Source organism: Macrobrachium rosenbergii, chromosome 50 (genome assembly GCF_040412425.1).
Source record: "Macrobrachium rosenbergii isolate ZJJX-2024 chromosome 50, ASM4041242v1, whole genome shotgun sequence".
NCBI classification, from domain to species: Eukaryota; Metazoa; Arthropoda; class Malacostraca; order Decapoda; family Palaemonidae; genus Macrobrachium; species Macrobrachium rosenbergii.
Window position 1 is genome coordinate 31,137,216 of NC_089790.1, and position 19,378 is coordinate 31,156,593.

Here is a 19,378-nt window from a genome sequence, read left to right on the forward strand (position 1 = left end):
AGTTTCATATAAATCACGATAAGTGACAAAATTTCAACCTTCGGTCAAATTTGACTCGACCGAAAAGGTCGAAAAATGCAATTGTAAGCTAAAACTCTTACATTCTAGTAATATTCAATCATTTACCTTCATTTTGCAACAAATTGGAAGTCTCTAGCACAATATTTCGATTTATGGTGAATTTTTTAACAAACTTTTTCCTTATGTCCGCGCGCGGTAACTCGGCCGAAAATCTCAGAAATTCTTTCGTCACTTTGTCGTAATGTTTGCACCGTTTTATATTAGTCGTTACATAAACTTTTATACATGAAAATGTGTGCAATTTCATATAGAATACAACAAAAAATAACTCATAGTTGTAGCTTTTATCAGTTTTAAAATATTTTCATATAAATCACGATAAAGGCCAAAATTTCAACCTTCGGTCAACTTTGACTCTACCGAAATGGTCGAAAAACACAATTGTAAGCTAAACTCTTACATTCTAGTAACATTCAATCATTTACCTTCATTTTGCAACAAATTGGAAGTCTCTAGCACAATATTTCGATTTATGATGAATTTTTGAAAAAACTTTTTCCTTACCTCTGCACGCGGTAACTCGGCTGAAAGTCTCAGAATTTCTTTAGTCACCTTGTTGTAATTTTTGCACCATTTTATATTAGGCCTTACATAAAGTGTTATACATGAAAATGTGCGCAATATTAAGTAGAATACAACAAAAAATAACTCATGGTTGTAGCTTTTATCAGTTTTGAAATATTTTCATATAAATCACGATAAGTGCCAAAATTTCAACCTTAGGTCAACTTTGACTCGACCAAAATGGTCGAAAAATGCAATTGTAAGCTAAAACTCTTACATTCTAGTAATATTCAATCATTTACCTTCATTTTGCAACAAACGGGAACGGGAAGTCTCTAGCACAATATTTCGATTTATGGTGAATTTTTGAAAAAAACTTTTTTTATGTCCGCACATTACGAATTCATGCATCATTTTGTGATATTTTCTGTTGTTTTGATCGTTTTACAATTTGTTATATACCAAATTCATCGCAATTTAGTGTACAATACAATGCAAAAAAAAAATAACTCTTTAGCTTTAACCGTTTTGCTCACAGCGCGATTTGTATACAATTATATGTGAAATTTTTTTTCGCGCTGTCATATATTCCAATATTTATATATGATAATGATATTTTTTTTTCATTTCTGATGGTTGCATACTAAACTTCAGGCAATGACAAAAAAAGGAGCCAAAAATGAACCCTTAATCTTAAAAACTAAGCGTGCTGTGATTTTTTGAAAAACACTTTCTTTCCGCTTCGGCGCTAACTCTCAAACCGCGCCGGCATACGGCAGACACTTTTGTAAACAGAGGCTCGGCGTTTAAGGGTTAAGCTCCATGGAGGACTGCACATCAAGTCCACAGAGATTCAAGATCTTTAAACAAAAGACTTGTAACCTTTAACAGCTGAAACAGAAAGTGTCTTCTGTTATCTAAAGGAATGGGAAACATAGAAATTTTTAAAATACAAAATAATTTTTTTTAGTATAAACCCATCAGTCAGCACTCCAAGACACACAATAAAATGATGATGATGACGAAAACAACAGGCCCTTAGTGTAAACTGTTGGGTTTGTATTTTTATATGACAGTTACAGGAAAAGAGGCTGGAAAGTATTCAGAAGCTCTACTGTGCATTTGTAGACCTACGAAAGGCATTTGACAGAATCCCAAGAGAGGTAGCATTTTAGTGTTAAGAAAGGAAAGTGCCAGCAAAATTGGCTATGTAGGCTGAAATGATGTATAAAAGAACAACAACAGTGGTATTTACAGCATGTGGCAAAAGAGTTGGTTTACACCAAGGATCAGTATTTAGCCCATTTCTTTTTGCACTGGTTATAGATGCACTGAGTGAAGGGATTAAGAATGAAAATCTATGAATATTGTTATATGCTGTTGATCGGGTGATTATGGCAGAGACTAAAGGAGAATTGCAAAGAACGTTAAGAGAGTGGCAGGAATCTCTTAACCCTTAAACGCCTACTGGACGTATCATACGTCGACTAAAATTGTCTGTTGGGTGCCAAGTGGACGTACGTGGTATCGACTACAAAAATTTCAACCTTCGTAACTTTGACTCGACCAAAATGGTCGAAAAACGCAATTGTGAGCTAAAACTCTTACATTCTAGTAATATTCAATCATGTACCTTCATTTTGCAACAAATTGGAAGTCTCTAGCACAATATTTCAATTTATGGTGAATTTTTGGAAAAAACTTTTTTCTTACGCCCGCGTGGTAACTCGGCCGAAAATTTCAGAAATTCTTTCGTCATTTTGTCGTAATTTTTGCACTGTTCTATATTAGCCGTTACATAAAGTTTTATATATGAAAATGTGCGCAATTATATGTACAATACAACAGAAAATAACTCATGGTTGTAGCTTTTATCAGTTTTGAAATATTTTCATATAAATCACGATAACTGCCAAAATTTCAACCTTCGGTCAACTTTGACTCGACGAAATGGTAAAAACGCAATTGTAAGCTAAAACTCTTACATTCTAGTAATATTCAATCATTTACCTTCATTTTGCAACAAATTGGAAGTCTCTAGCACAATATTTCGATTTATGGTGAATTTTTGAAAAAACTTTTCCTTACATCCGCGCCAGAAATTCTTTTTCACGTTGTCGTAATGTTTGCACTGTTTTATATTAGTCGTTACATAAAGTTTTATATATGGAAATGTGCGCAATTTCATGTAGAATACAACAGAAAATAACTCATGGTTGTAGCTTATATCAGTTTTGAAATATTTTCATATAAATCACGATAACTGCCAAAATTTCAAGCTTTGGTCAACTTTAACTCGACCGAAATGGTAAAAAAACGCAATTATAAGCTAAAACTCTTACATTATAGTAATATTCAATCATTTACCTTCATTTTGCAACAAACTGGAAGTCTCTAGCACAATATTTTGATTTATGGTGAATTTCTGAAAAAAAAAAAACTTTTTCCTTATGTCTGCGAAGCGATAACTCGGCGAACATCTCAGAAATTCTTTTGTCATGTTATCGTAATGTTTGCATCGTTTACATTAGTCGTTACATAAACTTTTATATATGAAAATGTGTGCAATTTCATGTAGAATACAACAGAAGATAGCTCATGGTTGTAGCTTTTATCAGTTTTGAAATATTTTCACATAAATCATGATAACTGCCAAAATTTCAACCTTCGGTCAACTTTAACTCGACCAAAATGGTAAAAAAACGCAATTGTAAGCTAAAACTCTTACATTCTAGTAATATTCAATCAATTAGCTTCATTTTGCAATAAATTGAAAGTCTCTAGCACAATATTTCGATTTATGGTGAATTTTTTAAAAAAACATTTTCCTTACCCCTGCGCGGTAACTTGGCCGAACATCTCAGAAATTCTTTTGTCTCGTCGTAATATTTGCACCGTTTTATATTAGTCGTTACATAAAGTTTTATATATGAAAATGTGCACAATTTCATGTACAATACAACAGAAAATAACTCATGGTTGTAGCTTTTATCAGTTTTGAAATATTTTCATATAAATCACGATAAATAGAAAAATTCGACTTTCGGTCAACTTTAACTCGACCAAAATGGTCGAAAACTGCAATTGTAAGCTAAAACACTTACAGTCTAGTAATATTCAATCAATTAGCTTCATTTTTCAACAAACGGGAAGTCTCTAGCACAATATTTCGATTTATGGTGAATTTCTTAAAAAACATTTTTTACGTCCGCGTGTTACTTAATTCATGCATCATTTTGTGATAATATTTTCTCTGTGTTGCTTTGATCGTTTTACAATTTGTTATATACCAAAATCATTGCAATTTAGTGTACAATACAACTAAAAAAAATTAACTCATTAGCTTTAACCGTTGTGCTTACAGCGCTATTTGTATACAATTATATGAGTTTTTTTTTTTTCGCTGTCATATATTCCAATATTTATATATGGTAATGATATTTTTTTTCATTTCTGATGGTTGCATACTAAACTTCAGGCAATGACAAAAAAAGGAGCCAAAAATGAACTCTTAATCTTAAAAACTAAGCGTGCTGTGATTTTTTGAAAAACTTTTTCCGCTTCAGCTTAACTCACTCCGAACGCCGCCGGCATACGGGAGACGTTTTTGTAAATAGAGGCTCGTCGTTTAAGGGTTAAATGGGGCAGCATGAAGGTAAAGATGGGTAAAACTGAAGGGAAGACAGGTTATTCATACAATAGAAGATGCCTAGATCTAAAACAGGTAGAGACTATCAAATACTTGGATCTCCTTTAAGCCAGGGGGAACTGTGTGAAGTTGAGGTTGAAAGTATGACAAAAGCAACCAACAGGAAATGCAGGAAGCAGCAGGGGTAGTGTGGTGGTGTGTGATAAAACAATGCAAAAGAACTTAAAATAAAGACCAATTACACTGTAATCAAACCAGTGATAATCTATGGCTCAGAGACATGGGCATTAAGAATGGAGGAGTAACAAAAGGAGTAACAAAATGAGTAACAAAGGAAGATTCTGGGAATCCTGCTATGAGATAGACAGGAAAATGAAGACATGATAAGAAGTACTGGGATGGTAAAGATTGCTGTTATGATAAGAGAGTTCAGACTGAGATGGTATGGGCATGTAGTATGTACCTGTATGAGTGATGAGGGAGAAATAAAGAGGACTAGGGTGGAACATGTTAGGGGTACAAGATCAAGGAGGAGGTAAAGGATCAGATGGAGTGATGAGGTGAAGGAGGTTTTGGTGAAAGGTTTAGTGGAGAAAGATGCTTTCGAGGGGAATAGTTGGAGAAAATACATCATGGCAACTGACCACTTGGAAAAGGAATGGTGGTGAGGATGAAAATTATTGTACTGCATGTATAAAGCTACAATCAGATAAATTATGGCTCTCACACTCTACCTGTCCCCCATCCGCCTGTCCTCTGCAAGATTAATTCCAATAGTTTTTGATACTTCTTGACAGAAGAGTACACTGTCATCATAGTATATACTATATACCATCAGTACATAAACAAACACTATAAACATTATTGCATAAAATTGCAATAATGATAATACTGTAATCATCATCATATGGGCTGGAAAATTATGGCAAGAACAAAAGCAATGAGCAATTCTATCTCTGACTCTCAGCATGAATGATTAAATTTCTTCTATTTATACCTGCCCGTACTGCACAGTAAAGGTACAGCCATGTATGTACATGGGTACACTCGCTCACTCAATCTTTGTCTCCCTCTGAAAAAACTTCTTCTAATGAAACGATATTGATAAAAGGTTATAAAGTCAACTGACTCTATGGGATATGGAGGTGAATGACTGTTATGAAAAAATCCCTCTAAACAAATCTTTCTGTTAAGTCAATCACTTCCCTGTATCTTTAAGCACTTGGAATTGTTATGAGACCACAATGTAAGGTTTAGGATGGCTTACCAATTTCAATTTGTACAGATCTGCTTGAAGAAGGTTTCAAAAGTCCAGTGAATATTCTAAATCTTGTATTACATAATGATTTTAAACTTTGTACGGCTGATTCTGTAGCAGATCCATATAACAGTACCCAACTTTCAAAACCTATTATTGATAGAACTAAGTGAATGCAATTCCACAATAACATATTCAAACAATTTTTTAGCATCTTTACCCAAGTTTTTTTTTTATTTTACCTTGATTAATATTCATTTAATAATGCCTAATAGTTATGATCATTTACCATTAGAAATTGCAAATATGAATTTTCTGCAAAAATGGTCTGATGAAACTATTTTATAATGCTATGTTATCCCAAGTCTCCACTTTGCATGTTCACATAGAATTACTTAAAGGAAGCCTGTTTTCATATGCTGGTAGTGGGATATTTGCATGGGCATAGTAGAAGTGTATGTCTTCAACATGGGGCTGGAACTGGAGACCTTGTCCAAGACAATGATCCCCAGTTCCACCCACATACTAGGGCTATAAAGTGAATACTTTAACCAGAAGGGCGCTCACACCCTGTTCATCTTTGAAGAGCAAAATACAAAGAAAGGGTTAGTCGACAAATTATCAACGTCTTCTAAATTCACCAGGTAGAAAAACAAAATCCTTTCCACCCAAGACAGCTGGTACCAGTGTCAAAGGAAAGACAAGAACCAGAACAACAGCAGCAGCAAAAGGACAAACAAAATCTTTTCAAGGTTATTATGCACACGCAACATCAAGAAGACAAGAATGCCCTAAAAAGAATAAACTTTAATAATGTGACTATCACCTGCCCAGGTAATATCTACAATTTATTAATCTGTTACAAAAAACTAAAACCAGCAAATTATTCATCAAAACAACCTGGTCCCACTCCACACATGAAATGAAAATGCATAATGTAGTACAGTGCACCTATACAAATGTTCTATTGATGGATGCCATCAAAATTACAAGTATGACTACTATAGGTCTTTTACAACATCTTTCCTGCCTTCAGGAAGGTGCACTCTTTAATTATTTTAATCAAGTGTATGCAAACTTCTTGCACAGAAAGGAGAATGAGCAAGACAAGGAAACTGAGGGAGTTATAGAATGATCGGGGATTTCCTTTGACTTAGCTCCAACAATGTTCCAAAGACATGGAGAAAAAAATGCAAACATGATGTGTGTGCAGGGAGAGGGAGACACAGGAGCAGAGAAGCAAGTGAGAGAGTCAAGAAGGAGAAGGACTAACAAGAGGAAGCTGAGGGATGCTACGGAACAACCAGGAAATCAAGATGGAGCTAATAAGCACCAAAGAAAAAAAAACAAGTGGGCAACAGTAAATACAGAGAAAAAAGTCAAATTTCTCCCAACCTACTTATGTTATCACCAAGGGAATGGTCCAGAACCAAATTTGGCACTAAGCACTAGCACAAACAAAAATTCTGCCCATCACAATCAACCCATCACAGAAAGCAGACCCACTAAAACCACTGGGGGTCACATCAGCTTCCCTAACACCAAACTTAAATACCTACTATACCACTTATACAGAGGTTGCGGAAACTCCAAGCAAGATGGAGATCTATCAGCCAAAAAGCCAAACAAAATTCACTGTGAAATAAAAAAGTAGTAAAATCAACTACATTTTCATTTAAAAACAGTAATCAAAATCTTTTCTTTTTTTATAGCATAGTTGCTTGTTTTGTCCTCAAGGAGTTACCCCCATGGTGTGCCAGCACTCCATGGTGACTAGACTAGTATCAAAGAAATATTTTTCTAGCCTGGTCCTGTAGCAGGGTATTGTGTCGTAATGAAAACACTATGACACGTGATAGAGTATAATGGACTCAAAGATAAGAAGGCATTTTCCCTTATCTTCAGCGAAGCTGAACCCAGTTTTTCCTACGTTAAAAAATGCAAGAAGTGACTATTGCACATGCGCGTCTGCCGTCTTGTTTGCGACCAGGGCAGGCAAAAGACCAGCTCCTTTACCCTCTGCTAGTGGAAGCTACATGCACAAGGGTTCAGTGCTCCTTACTTTTAGCTTTATTTCAAACTGTTTTCATCAGCAAGAATCATAGAAACATCCAAACTTGAAAGTTAAGTGTTTTTTTAAGGTCCAGTTAAAAATTGTTAGTTTAAACTGTGGAACAAATGTTTTTGCGTACAGAATCCAGAAACCAGACTTTGCTTTCAGAGCACATGGTCGGTGCTCTACCACGATCTCTGTTACTTGCGAAAGCCCCAAAAATTTGAATTTTTGATCATTCAATTTAGAAGTGTAACTAAAGAAATGTTCCACAATTTATTATTAATTTAGATAATCCTTTCTGATAACAATGTCCACAATAGCCTAGGCAGTGGCCTACATGAGACGGTAGCCTAACAAATTCAGTGTGAATAATGTAAATACAGTAGATGTTGTCCGTAGCCTATATCCTAGGATTACATATCCTAAAGGTGATTTAAATAACCTGGATCAGGTAGTGACCCAACTTAAGGTAAGTAAGAACCTTTTTAGACATATTCTTTTATGGTCCTAGGCAGCAGCCTAGTTTACATCAAGGATCCTAGAATTTGAAAAACAGGAAACTATAATTTTCCCTCTATATAGCCTCTATACTTAAGTATGATCTAAAATAATCCAGGACCAGGAGTATCTATATAAGTTTAACTGATAAACTTTTACAAAACATCCCATTATTGGACAATCATTTCCCTAGACAGTAATCTAGAACTAAATGAAAATAGTAACCTGTGCCAGATGAGATGGTAGCCTAGCCTTAAGGCTACATACCAAGGCAATTGTGTTTTATGTAATCATACCCTTGTGAATTATCTAGTCCAGATCAGGCAGTATCCTAGATTAGAGTAAGTGATAACCTGGCTATAAGATTATATATTATTGGGTTACTATTTTATATAATAGACAAAGTGACCTAGGATTGGATACAATCAAGGGAGGTGATCAACCTGATCTAGACAAAAACAGTAGCCTAAGTATGTGTTTACTTATTAGCAAGTTGCTAGTTTTATGTAGCCTTTACATTTAAGTGTGATCTATAAAATTCTGGATTAGCTGATACCCTATACTAGGCTAAGAAAGAACAATAAGCCTAGGAGTACATATTAACAGTATTCTACAATTAATAACATTGGTAAGGGAAGCCTAGAGTACATATAAACAGTATTCTAGGGTCAGTATCATTGGTAAGGTCCTACGAAGCCTATAGCCTTACAGGTGATATAAACCTAGAACAGGCAATAACCTAACTAGATTAAAAAGAAATCCCTTATTAAGGGAATGTTCCTACTGTTAATTTAGAAACAGCGGGGCTGAGTATCAGACAAAATGGTAGTCTCCGCTACATAAAACAAAAAACCAGATTATAATAAGATTAATTTCTGTGTAGTTTATATCCTCAGGTTTTTAATTAAACCTAGAATAAGAAACAGCTTAGAATAGGTTAAGAAAGAATCCTTTAAGAGATCTTCTATGCTTAGATTAACATAGATTATAATAGAAGGATTAACTTAAGCCATATAAAACAGTAGCTTGGGTTAGTTATTAAACAAATTAGTTTATAGAAGATTAGTCAATATGGCATGACAATTTAGAATTGAAATTTCACATAGCCATTGCAAAGGGACTCACAGTTTAAGTAATGCAGCCCTATATGCTGTCAGGGTCAACCTAAACCTGAAATGGTTTAAGTCAACTTGGATATTTTATAAAAGGTATTACATTTACACACCAGTAATCAAACTAACCTGTAAGATGTAATATGCTATCGGCACAGGGTTTTACAAATGTGTCCGTTTTTAAAAACAACTTAGTTTCCAATAACTTGGTTCTTTCACTACAAGGCCACCATTATGCAGGACCCTAAGCTCAAGTGTTCCGTAGTAAACTGCTCGGTTCGCTTTCTGTCAGTGGGTATGGCCCATTCCACCTGCCATGAGCAGAGTCCCTGCAAAAAACAAGGCAGATTTGCTTGGTCGCCAGGTATGTGCGAAACCTTCAGTGTGCTCTTGGTAGCAAGTTTTAAGGACGAGACTGCTCATTTCAAGCTGTCACGATGGGTCCTAAGGTTCAGCAAGGGGGAGGAAGGGGGAGATTATATCTTTCCAGTAGAACTCCACCAGCAAATATTTAACCCCTTCTTAGAAGATCTATATTTGGGCCAAAACCCAGTAACATCAGTCCAAAATACCTCGCAGGTTAACCCTACGGAGGAAATAGAGGAAGTTCCTCTTGGAGGTGATTATCTTACAAATGACGTTCATATTGCTACTGAAATGACCTTGCTGAACCCAAAAGGATCAGGGACACTACCTTCAGCTAAGCATGGGAATTCAATCCCCCATGTGACTCTCAGAAGCTGATCAGGGTCCTTTCCCCAAAAAGGAATTCAATTAACCCCAATTGAAATGACTACATTTTCAGAGGGTTATAGTAACTCACCCAGGACCTCTGCCCCCCTACATAACAGGCAGTCACAGTTCAGCTGTGGATGCTGTCAGATTATGCATACTCCCCCAAAAGGGAGCATTTGATCAGTTCTGTAAGGAAAATATGAGTAATATCAAAGATGCCCTTGCCAAAGAACAGCAATATATAATGGACATATTGCATGATTCTGAACAGGAAATTAAAGAAATCAAGTCAGCGATAAATACTCCAAAGTGTAAAAGTACTGCATCCTGCAGTTGAAAAGGGAGAGAGGAAACAAACTCTGACCAAACAAGATCCAAGGTTAGAACTCCAACTGGAGCCAACAAAACAGCCAGTTCAGACTATAAAGCTTCAGGTCAGAACTTATCAGGGGCTCCAATATTCTACCCTGATGATACTGATAATCCTTGGCGGGACACTTAAATGTGTATTTTCTCTCCTGATGGTATCTAATTAATGAGAGAAAAACCATGATCAAAGTTGTATATGTGGAGTTTAGAGACAGGGCAGCATTCCCTAATACAGAATGGCACCTGATACCACCTTTGCCAGACATGGAGAAACCTCAATGCTCACCAAGTATCCCCAGCCTTCTGTCCCTTCACCTTTAAAATAATTAACCATGTGAAGACAAACTTTCAGAATTATGTAGTAACTAGAAAACTGGAGTCAATGGCAAAACTAAAACCATTCACCACAGTCCTCCCGGTTTCGAAAAATTCCACCAAGGAGTGGACAACACTCCAACTCCCTTTTGAAAAGAAAAAGCTCCCCTTGGATGTTGCTATTCAGCAATCTGGGACCCCTATGAGAAGAATCTAAGATGAGACAGCTTCGTCAGAATTCCGTGCTAGGACTCTTCTCCTTAGTATCTTAACCTCTTCCACCTTGCTAGAAGTTGCCAACAGAAGGCTTCCAGAGGATTCCAGGACACTTTTTGGTGTTGTAGCTAAAAGTCTTATGAGAACCCTATGGGAAGCACTCTATGACTTTTTAGACTGGCACTTAAAAGCGCAAATAGAAACACTGGAAGGCTCCAACAAGTCACTTCCTAATGTAACTGCTTTATTACAGTCTAACCCCTTCTGTAGGGACCTGTTTGACGATTCTATTGTAACTCAAGTCAACGAGCATGCATGACAAAATTGTAGTGTGTACACTCTTCTGGGAAAAGGAGAATTCAGGAAACCAAAAAACCCGAAATTTTCCTTGACCCAATTCAAAAAAGGCTCACTTTGATCAAAAATTATATAAGCCTGCAGTCACCTCCAAAACTTTTCCTCATAAACAGGTAGGTAGTAAGAAGGGACAACGCCCTTCAAAAGGACAGAAACAGCCACATCAGCAAGGGCATCCTTTTCATAAGGTCCAAAAACCATCTTACAAAGGACAAGGAAAAGCAACGCCTGGAATGCCTATCAAAGGAAAAGGTACACAGCATTGTTCTCAACGGGCTGGGGTGGAAATGGTCTCATCCTCCCCCGCCTTTCAAGGGGTTCTTTCTAGCACCAAACCCCTCTCTAGAAGATTACGTGCAGAAGGCCCTATTAAAAGGTGCCATAGAGAAACATGTATACTCGCCACCAAGCACGTCTCTTCAGTGTTCCCAAAAAGGATTCCTCCAAACAAAGAGTGATCTTGACCTATCAACAATGAATAAGTACATTGTTTGCCAAAAGTTTCAAATGACTAATGTTGCCCAAGTACGTTCAGTCATTCCAAAAGGGTATTGGACAGTTTCTACAGATCTGAAAGACGCATGCTGGCATGTTCCTATTGCCTCGCCCTTTCGCCCCTTCCTAGGGTTCCGGATAGGGAAAGAGACGTACAGGTTCAAAGTCATGCCTTTTGAACTAAACATTGCCACAAGAATTTTTACAAAATTAACAACGGTAGTTGTCCAGGAACTCAGGAAAAAAGAAATAAATCTAACAGCTTACCTAGACAACTGGTTAATCTGGGGGGCCACAAGAAAAGAATAGTAGAAAAACCTATGAACAGTGGTCAACAGACTCCAGTCAAAAGGTTTTATAATAAATTGGAAAAAATCCCGCCTCATGCCCAGCAGAAGCTTTCAGTGGCTGGGACTGTGCTGGGATACTCTTCAGGGTCTGTTGTCTCTCCCCATCAAAACTCAGAACAGAATAAGGAAAACCTCAAAAGGTTCCTAGAGCAGCCCAGAGTTTCCAGACGGCAATTAGAACGCATGATGGGTCTACTGCAGTTTGCATCAGTAGTAGATCCAATACTCGGATTGCAATAAAAAAACGTGAACAAATTTTGGCTATTGCAAGCAAGGAAAAAGATGCGAGACCAATCTCACCAAAAGAATCAAAATGTTGGGAATATACTTCAGCCTTGGACCTGAAAGGAATCTCTGGTGAAACAGGTCACCCTGACTCTCCATCTGTAAGGGTGACAATACACACAGATGCCTCACTGACAGGTTGGGGAGGACATTGGGAGGATCGCCAGGGGGCAGGGAGGTGGTCAGCTACTCTGAGGAAGGCACAAGTAAAGAAGTGGCACCTGTCTGCAATTCACCTCACAGGGTCTCTCAATGTAATAGCAGACTATCTATCGAGGAAAATGACAGCCTCAACAGATTGGATGTTGGACAACCACTCTTTTCAAACATTAGCCAACATGCTTCCACAACCAGAAGTGGACATGTACGCCACCTACAAGAATCACAAACTCCCAGTATATGAACCTCCGAATTTGGACAATCACGCAATAGCAAGAGATGCCTTCCTACAAGACTGGAACAAGTGGAGGACAATATATCTTTTTCCTCCAGTGTCCCAGATTCCAACGTTCAAAGAAACAGCTTACTTAATAGCCTCAAATTGGCCAAACAGGCATTGGTTCCTATCACTTCAATAATAGGCGAAAAGATCAATTCCACTGTCATCCGCTGTTCTATCCCAGAAAGTAGGAGGGAAAATCGTTTATGCATCCTCCATTCTGAGCCAAGGCCTTCACATATGGATTTTTTAAACATTATCTACCAAGAAAACTATTCACCCAACATTGCCAGGTACCTGGTGTAAAAATTACAGACGTCATCTATCTAACAATTCCAATTCGTATGGAAGATATGGTTAGATTATATCCATACTGAGAGCCCAGTTGAAATTTCTACAGAAACTCTTTTAAATTTTGATATATCTTTTTGAAGACAAACGCCTTGCCGTTACAACAATCATGGCATACAAGGCAGCATTAACAGAACCCTTGCTTTATGGATTCGGGATTGACTCCAGCAGAGAATTTGTTACTTCCCTTCAGTGGTCTTTTGCTCTACAAAGACCCGCTCCCAAAAGACTCCCAATTACTTGGTCCCTAAACAAGGTACTTGGACTTCTATCTACCCCTCAATTCAGCGGACCCAATACAACCGCAACTCACAAGCTACATAAGGTGATCTTCCTGATTGCATTAGCATCAGGGGCTCGTATTAGTGAACTGGGCTCTCTTAGATGGGGACGATATATCACACACACTGCTGATAATCAATTATTATTGTCCCCAGACCCATCGTTCCTGGCTGTGAATGAGGATCCTTTAAGAAGGAAATCTATTCTTATAAGAAAACTCAATTTAGCAGACAAAACATTATGCCCAGCTCAAGCACTCAGGGCTTACCTAGAGATCACGGCAAACATCCCAGAAGATCCGATTTTCCTACACCCTAGCACAAATAAACCACTCTCTCTACATGGGCTAAGAATAATTTTAGTGTCCCTCATTAAAAAAGCAACCCCCACACTCCTTTCCTAGGTCACATGACATTAGGAAAGCAAGTACGTCATTGGCCTTCTTCAGATATATCTCTTTCGAAGAAATCTCCGAAAGTACAGGGTGGGTACCAGAGACAGTATTCTTAAAACATTACTGCCATGAGCTCAAACAAACTCGTCTACACTGCATGTCGGTAGGTGGTGTGGTTAGTCCTGACCCCATAGGCTCTACAGCAGAAAACCAGGAGATCCTTACAGGTGAGTATGCTGACTATTGCTGAGGAGGAAATGAAAAGACTGCAACCACACCCAGCATGCTTAGTTAATTGACTACAGAACTTCACCCTAAAAATGCAAGTTCTTATTTAGTTTCTCGTTTCTTGTTACCAAAACCCCAAAAGGTTTTTTAGAATAAGTAATAGGGCTTGAAACTTGAGGCTTGACCTCGGACCATAAATGTTTTTTCTTTGGGTTGTTTGGGATTAAAATTTTGAGAGCTTAAGCCTTTTGTCACCTGTCAATTTCTTTTGTAAACTCATTGAGGACGAAACAAGCAACTACGCTATCAAAAAACAGGTTTTGACCTAGGAAAAACCTATTTTTGGTAGTTGCTGTTGAGTCCTAAAAACCCTCCCACCTCCCTGACAAAAGGCATAGGATTTGGGCAAGGGATCAACCTACACTGACCTGCAGGGAGTAATGGAGCTGGTCTTTTGCCTGCCCTGATCGTACACAAGATGGCAGCCACGCATGCGCAACTGTCACTTCTTGCATTTTTCAACGCAGGAAAAACTGGGTTCAGCTTCACTGAAGATAAGTGAAAATGCCCTCTTATCTTTGAGTCCATTATACTCTATCACGTGTAATAGTGTTTTCATTACAACACAATACCCAGCTACAAGACCAGGCTAGAAAAATATTTCTTTGATACTGGTCTAGTCACCATGGAGTGCTGGCACACTATGGGGTTAAGTTAAGTATACCTCAGTTTAACCAGACCACTGAGCTGATTAACAGCTCTCTTAGGGCTGGCCTGAAGGATTAGACTTATTTTATGTGGAATCCGAACCACATTATAAGGAGAAATGAATTTCTATCACCACAAATAAATTCCTCTAATTCTTCACTGGCTGGCCAGAGACTCGAACACAGGCCCAGCAGAGTGCTAGCCGAGAACTACACCGACCCATCCAACGAGGAACTTCGGCACACCATGGGGGGTAACTCCTTGAGGACTCAACAGCTACTACCAAAAATAGTTTTTTCTTATGTCAAAACCTGTTTTGTCTTTGATAATGGCTAAAATTAGAATTAGTAAACATTCTTGAAAACCTTAAAATCAGAATAATAAAAGTACTGTACTGTATTACCTGGTAAAACTCCTTCACCAGATACTACCTCACATCAGAATTTTAAATTGACAAAGAAACACTAAACATATGTGTACACTTCTGAAAGTTCAGAGTTATATGAACTGCATTCAGGTGTTTGTGACATATTTCAAGTGCACCACTGTGAATTTTCTATTTCGAATAATAGATAATTATAATTAATAAAAAAGCTCTTTAATCTGACAAACCATTGAGTAACAATTCCCCTGTTCATTTGGCTGGCCTGAAGATAATTCTGAATAAGGCAAAATTGGAAAAAATTATGATAAATAAATTGGATAGCTAGATGTATAGAGAACAAAGAAGAAACATTTATAGTGTTTTGTATTTTTAAGCATTTTTACCATAAATGAAAAAAAAATACTGAAATAGTCAATTAATAAAACTCACCTGAGCTCTGAACAACCCAGTTAACTCTGCTAGTCATAAACTGATCATCTATAAATTTAGGTTCGAGGGCCCGAGTTATGCGAGCTCCCAATGCAGGAGTTCTTGGAGTGTCTGATCTTGCAACAGCTTCAAGGCAATTGAACATGTGAGACTCAGAGCCACCAACCCAAACAGGTGACCCTTCTACAACTTCATCAAAAGTAGCCTCTATTCCACACTGCTCAGCTTTCCTTAACAGTGCATTCACCTGAAAAAAGAAGCATAAAACAAATTTTACAGGTATGATTGTCTTGAAAGATAAATCACTAAAATAGGTAAGACATGCAACTGGAATGCAAAAACCAGTGTGGAACGATAATGCACTATCAGTACACACAAAATTAGACTATATTTTGAAGGTTAGACCAATGCTGATGCAAGTCACGGTACAGCTCAGTTTTTAAGGAAAAGAAGTTGGTAGCATTTCAAAACAAATTCTTGAAAAGGGTATTATGAATTAAGTGGCAGGTGGTAACACACAAGAGGGTAACAGAAATAACTGAATTGGAATACTTACACTAATCACTGTGTGACAGTGTAGATCACATCATACAGTATTTACAAAGAAAAATTGGTGCATGGTAAGAGTATGACTAAGAGAGATGACTATGAACAATGAGAGGGAAGTAAAAGAGGAATATTGGGATGACCTGAGGAAATTTGCACACAAAAGAAATTCATGGCAAGAATTTACCCAGGTCCTATGCATTCCCTGGGATACCAAAAAAGATGAATAGTTGACATTTACCATAAAATGAGTAGGTACATATCTATAGTATTTTGTTACAATGTCTATTATTGCCATAGATAATTTGGTTACCATCCTGTCTAAAAAGCATCTTCATTTTCAGTTTCATCACGCCTGCAGATAAAATCTTGCACTTTTACTTATACAAATGTACTGTAACAAGAATTTATTTCTTTGAAAAGTCAAGCATTTGAAGACAACTTAAAAAAAGCAAGTATCATACTTCTTTTCTAGACATGGCTTCTCCATTATAAGGGTACAGTATTTCCGCAGCTAATTCCTCGCCTTTATCACTTAATAGCCATCCCTTCTTTCCTTTGGTAGCTTCGAATAATGATGTTGCACGTTTTTGAGCATCCTCATCAGAGAGCTTATGATTAAACTGCTTGAGTAGACGTTGAATAAACTTGACACCAGCTCCATAAATTCTCCCATAATTAATAACCTGAAAAATGTATAAAAATTAATTTTTAGATTCCATAAACACAAATCTTATTCTAATTACATTATAATGTTTAGTACAATGAAGTGCTAATTGAGAAGTGAGTTATCTATAAACAAAAGAAGTTTCCAGGCATACCCTAAGCTTAGCATCCCTTAAGAGCAAGGATCCGTTACTCTATATTAAAACTGTCACTGCTTCGTAACAAGCTACGGCTAATACACAACCAATTAATCAAAAGTGATATGAGGAGGGAACTCCCATTAATATATCAAATTTTTCAAAACAAATTTTACTTTTTCAATATAAACCTATTTTTGTACATTTATATAACCTATTTAATGCATTCACTCAAATCTCACACACTGCATGCCCACAGGAAAGACGCAGTCCTCCTAACTACCAGTGTATGGCACATGCACACAGGGTTCCAAAGGCCCAATGGTGGCAAACTAGATCACTGATCACACTATCTGTATCAAGTATGAAGAAACAGATGGGTCAGGAGGAGGGGAATTACTATGAGAGAAAAGGACTTGTATTAAAAAAATAATTTCGCTTAAAATATCTCATTGGTGTTATCACCTATTTCTTTACATAGCTTGAATAATTACTAAAGAGGAAGGATTCAAGATGCTGACATAAACCACAATATGAACAGAACCTGCTACAATGAAAAGTATCTTCTTGGTACAGTATTAAGGAAATCTTCTGGAGTACATGATTGTCAGGTACCCAAAAGCTCATGATTACTATGAGGGTCATGAGATACACTGGAACCCTATTGGTGAAGCAGGTTGTTATAGTCTGTGTATCTCATCCATGGATAACATATCTGAAGTTACCCAATCAACAATGCATACCAGGGAAGTGCATGAGTTATCAGGTGGATGTTAACATATCCCCAAAACCCCACTTCCTAGAAAAAAATCTCAATAATCATTTAAACACATGTGCCTAATACTCATAAATCACAAAAAACATTATAGAAAAGAGAAATTAACAAGGGTGCTCCTTGCAAAAATATTGCAACTGTAAATCACTCGGGATTTCATAAGTAGTTAACTCTATCTAGGCACAGAAATAACAGACACAGCTGCTGGAGACCCTGGAATACACCCAAGCATAAACAGTACTGCCAGCTGACTGGCATTTTCTTTGGTTTATTTACAGAAGCAACTGAGATGATTCCTTGTCACACAAAAGGGCTAATTATACAAGTAATGGGCCTGGAACCAATGGCACACATATATGGGGGAAAGAGTGCACAGTATTCACATATTTCATGGCATAAAAGGAAGTCCAAATCAGAGCAAATATATGCATACAAGCTTTCTACTGAAGCATTTTTTTATTTAGCAACTTGCTTTAGTAAACAGGCTTACTGAGCTGAACACTTCCAAAATAATTTAAATGAATTTTACTTCAAGCTATACAAAATATTAATTCATGGTAAAGTCTGATGTATCCTTTCTAGATGTGCACTAAAACAAATTAAAGTCTTACACAAACATGAAGTCTGCTTAAAAAAGTGAAATGGGTTTTTGTTCTATGATTATGACACAGAAATACAATTTTACTCTTCCAATATTGGAATGTTTCTGGGAATAACATCACCTTGATACAACAGTAACCGACAATTTCACAAATACTGCAAAACACCTGACCTTTGCATGATCACGTGATATTCCTGCCATTTCTGCAGTACGACTGTGCATGTCTGATCCATCAGACTTCTTTCCTTGCAGAGTCATCCATCCAAAAGCAGTTGACCCATGCTCACTTGAAAAATATGCATCCCCAAGCACTGCTGCAATCCAAAGTTCTTGAGAATCTACATCTGCACCCACAAACTTGTAACCTGAAATATAGGGGCTATTTACAAATTTATTTCATCTAACATTTATAGAACGATGTTGTAGAACTTTTGGGAAACAACTTGATATACCATTTACAATAAAGATATTTTTAATTCACATTTTCACAAGTGATCCTTACCTTTCAAGCCTAGGCTAGCCTAAGCTAACCTAACAAGCCTAGCATAAGAAACAGCACCATTTGGTAATATAGAATTTGGATTACTAACCATATACTGATCATTATTTCACAACGTGGACTATTTTTCTATTTCATGTATTCACAGATCTTTTACTCTAAGTCTTTATGTCCTGTTCTCTATTGTATCAATTAATTGGTGATTAAAATATTGTTCAGTTCTTATTCTATAATGAAAAGCAAGTTCCTTTTCAAGAAGTAACTCCATAGGAATGATAATTAACTACTGAACAGTGTAGTTCTTAGTCAATAATAAATAACATATGTATCTAGACATATAATAAAAAAAATTTTTAAACATGCTTTCATTAAAACACACTAAAAAGTAAAAAATTATTTTTTGAGACACATCAGGATTTTCTTACAATTTAATCATGTCTACAACAATAAAAGCGCGGGCCCCAAACATGGAAGGAAATGCTACACGAAATAAAAAAATGTATTTCTTTTCTTGTAGCATTTCCTTCCCTGTTTGGGGCCCACACTTTTATTTTTATAGACATGATTAATTGTAAGAAAATCCTGGTGTCTCAGAAAATTATTTTTTATTTTTTAGTCCACATTAATAAAAGCATGTTTAAAATTTTTTTTTTATTTT

General features: G+C 36.8%; 1 protein-coding gene across 9 annotated transcripts in view; it reads right to left on the reverse strand.

Moving 5' to 3' along the window:
• Nucleotides 1–19,378, reverse strand: part of tam (DNA polymerase gamma, catalytic subunit tam) — a 76,816-nt gene that overhangs the window by 20,715 nt on the left and 36,723 nt on the right. For all 9 annotated transcript variants that reach the window (XM_067094402.1, XM_067094403.1, XM_067094401.1 and 6 more), the window contains exons 4-6: nt 18,393–18,586; nt 16,507–16,728; nt 15,497–15,743 (exon numbers count right to left, since the gene is read on the reverse strand). In XM_067094402.1, the coding sequence (XP_066950503.1) occupies nt 15,497–15,743; nt 16,507–16,728; nt 18,393–18,586 (663 nt within the window). The remainder of the gene's footprint in view (nt 1–15,496; nt 15,744–16,506; nt 16,729–18,392; nt 18,587–19,378) is intronic.